This window comes from Eurypyga helias, unplaced genomic scaffold (assembly GCF_000690775.1).
Source record: "Eurypyga helias isolate BGI_N326 unplaced genomic scaffold, ASM69077v1 scaffold5101, whole genome shotgun sequence".
NCBI lineage: Eukaryota > Metazoa > Chordata > Aves > Eurypygiformes > Eurypygidae > Eurypyga > Eurypyga helias.
The window spans coordinates 37,146-40,614 of record NW_010230099.1 but is presented as its reverse complement, the minus strand read 5'-3'; the positions used below and the strand labels follow the sequence as shown (position 1 = coordinate 40,614).

The 3,469-nt window shown below is 49.0% G+C and overlaps 1 protein-coding gene across 1 annotated transcript in view; it reads right to left on the bottom strand.

The window, feature by feature from the left end:
- PLEKHD1 (pleckstrin homology domain containing, family D (with coiled-coil domains) member 1) overlaps window positions 1-3,469 on the bottom strand; it is a gene marked incomplete at its 3' end in the record, with an annotated part of 21,110 nt that overhangs the window by 10,100 nt on the left and 7,541 nt on the right. Inside the window, exons 2-4 of the mRNA XM_010160620.1 lie at window positions 2,299-2,392; window positions 1,361-1,450; window positions 756-832 (exon numbers count right to left, since the gene is read on the bottom strand). Of these exons, the coding sequence (XP_010158922.1) occupies window positions 756-832; window positions 1,361-1,450; window positions 2,299-2,392 (261 nt within the window). The remainder of the gene's footprint in view (window positions 1-755; window positions 833-1,360; window positions 1,451-2,298; window positions 2,393-3,469) is intronic.

Genomic DNA, 3,469 nt, shown 5'->3' with positions numbered 1-3,469 from the left:
CGGTTGGCTTTCTGGGCTGCCAGCGCACACTGCCGGCTCATGTCCAGCTTTTCATCAACCAGTACCCCAAGAATTAATTTCAGAATTAAACTGTCTTGAGAGGCCAAATCCTGCTGCTGTGTGGCCTGAGTGCCCTAGGACCTGGGCAGAAGGGATGCACACCCCACGGTCACACAATTGCTTCAGGGCTGTTACTGACCCCCCGGCATAACTGGTGCTGCTCAGGAGAGCAGGGACAGGCTGGTGAGGTCCCTACTCAGCAACAGGGTGTAAAGCCACATAGAAAGCTGCTCCCTTGCTTTGTGCCTTGACTGTTCTCCTCTTACCTTACCCAAATTCATACATCTACAGTGTAGGGAGGTTTTCTGACCCCCACCTTTGTCAAGCCCGTGGACCTCACTTCCCCCACAAAATAGATCAGGAGAGTTCCTGTTCAGTCCCAGGTGCCACCTCTCTAAGGTAAGAGAGAGGAACAGCAGATGCCACTCAGTATGTCAGCATTTGACATGTGACAGCCTGGGGTTGTTAGCAAAGAGTCACACTGCATACCATCCCGCACACCAAGGCCGGAAGCTTTGTGCCAATTTTAGCATTCTTGTTTAGGGAAGGGATGGGTCTAGGAGGCAAGCGAAGGGATCACTTGTCCTGGGGAGCTTGTCTGCCACCCATAGTCCTTCTAGTCAGGCTGCTTCCTCTTTATCCTTTACACATCTACAGAGCAGATCAAAGAGAATAAGGAATAGAGAGAAGCTTACACTTTTCCAGACTCCTGTAGCATCTCCAGCCACTGACCCTGCTCAAACTCTGATTCAGCTGCTAGAACAATGTTACCCTAGAAGAGGGGAAGGGAGGGGAAAAAGACCCGGATTAGAGAGGCCAGTGCCTTACGCACCTCTGTGCGCTCAAGGCACAAACCGGACACAGCTTGCACAGCTACGGAAGGAGGAGAGCCCACCGCAGGCTTCCACCTCTGTGGGAGGCAACACATGGGGGAGAACATGACCCAGGCCTACCACACATTGGAAAGAGATGCACACGGCAAGCGATCATGGTAGGAATGAAATGATAGGGCAGCACGAGCTCTAGGGCTCCTGAATATCTGTCTTCTGGTCCTCATATCATTAAGACCTGCTGTCAGAAAGACCACGTTTCCTTGTTGGTTGTCAAAGCAGGAGCAGTAGCAAAGCCCAGAGGGGACTTGGGATGCTAAGCCACTCTTTTGGAACAGTCTGCCCAGAGAGGGTAAAAGCATACCCCCGTGGGGTGGGAAAGACTGCCAAATCCAGCTCTGCTCATCAGGAATAAAATGTTTTGCTGTGTTTGGGGTGGGTTTTGGGGTTTTGTTGAGAAGTCTACTTACGTGGAAGTCTTCATGAGAGATCTTTATGGCATAAGGCATGTTGGGCTCTTCTTTGGGCTCCACGATGCAGCCTCCCAGGGGTATGACACCCTGGGGATAAACCAGAGGGCTCCAATCAGTCAGCAAAATTGAGTATAACTATGAACTAACCAGGAGGTGAACGTTCACCTTTGGTCACTTGCAGGCCCCTGCCATGCCTTGGCTCTCCCAGGAGGACAACACACACAGACTCCCACCACCACCAGACCTCCATGTGGTACCCAAGTAGGGTAAAGGTGGCTCTCCTGCATTCAGCTTGGAAGGAAGGCTGCTAACTAGAACATGGGAGCAGGAGCTCTTTTATCAAGGAGGAGGTTGTCAGGGGCGGACATTGCGGATTCATAGTGTGGTGCCATGAGAGAGGTTGCGTATCCATGATGGGTCAACACCCCACATGTGCTGCGTGGGGACGGATGTGTGACCTGTTGCCTCTAACCATGCTGGGTGGGATCAGCACCTTTGGAAGCACTTGTGACCACAGAGGGTAAAAGCAGACTCAGACCACAGAGTCCCACCGCAAGAGCTGGGAGGGTGCTTTGGGGGCTGAGCACGTGTGGGTTAGCAGGGGCTGACTGTGACTGCTTATGGGTGAGGAAAAAGCAGCAGCCAAAGCTGTGACCCCCACCACTGGCTCTGCCAACAGTATTCTCACAGTTGATTAGGAGACCATGGAAACAAGGGGATATACCTACTATTCAGCTACAAAAAATACTTAAGTCGTGTACCTGTTAAATCATTAAGGAACCTGAAGATGTACTGATGTGATTCTTGGGTTTTTTTGAGGCTTCCCTAGGTCTGTGAGAAGTTTGTGGCTTACCTTTTCTTCATTTGCTGGGCCCATGGAGGCAGAGGGAAGCTAGAAACAGAATAACGCCCTCTCCCATGCCAACACCGCTCACCTTGGGGTGGATATTGAAGTATTTATTGCTTTCAAAACTTTTCTTTTCACTCTCAGCATAGTAGAGCAGGAAACTTTCCTTAATGATGAAGAACCTTTAAGACAGAAGATTTAAGACAGAGAAAGGAAATAAATACTGCTAAAGCAGAGGTTGTGGTTCACAGCACCAGGAAGTCTCCAGCTAACAGATGCTGCTTGCTGAGCAGAAGAGTTTACTGTTCCCAACTTAGCCCAAGGTGCGGGGTCTCACGTCTGCTCACAGCCGAGAGCAAGTGCTTAACGCTAAGTGCCAAGTTCAAGCGCTTTGTCCTTGTAGTTTACTATGGCGTGTCCTACTACAGCACACCCCAGCACTGAAGGCAAACCGTAGCACTGCTTGCTCACGGGCAATGGGACAGCGGTCTGTGTCCAAGACAGCAGAACAGCGCAAGCCTCTTGGCATCTCGACCTGTATGTGCCATCTAGACCATGTGTTGGATTCAACCAATTGTAAGAGAGCTGCTCCTTTTTTTAAGGATTTCTCTCACGTGGGCTAAGGGCAACTAAAAGCTTATTTTTTTTGCAATCTACTCCCTGCCACCCTCTTTCCTCCCATCTCGGCATAAGCCCAAAGGGAAGTGTTTCCACCGTAACACTGAGTCATGTGGCAGGGAGAGTCACAGGGCAGCACTCCCAAGCAACGTTTGAGGCAAAAGATAAGCCATGAGAGCACTCAGGAGCAGAAATAAATTTTAGAGATACTTTTGAAGTGGAGATCCTAGCAAAGTCTCCTGTCACTGACCTTTGTAAATACAAAGGAAATGGAAAGGGATTTTTTTTCCCCCTTTTATGTGTCACATTAAAATATACTTTGTTATGCCCAGTTAGCTTTAGGTATGTTCTGATGATCACTGTATAGCGGCCACAAAATATCACAGCTTCTATAAACCAAGCCTCTAATTTACTGGAACGTGTCCTCAAAATTGTGACACTTTTAGCTTATTTGGATATTCAAAATGCCCCCAGGAGAGCCCCTTTTCTCTTTGAAAATTGAGGTTGCATTTACCCTGCAGGCAGTGGCACAGAGCATGGACACCTGACTTAGCTTAAACTGGTCTAAATCTCTGCAGCACTCAAAAATGCTGAAAAGAAGCTGAAAAAAAAATGGTGATGAGTTTAGTAGGGAGGTTTCA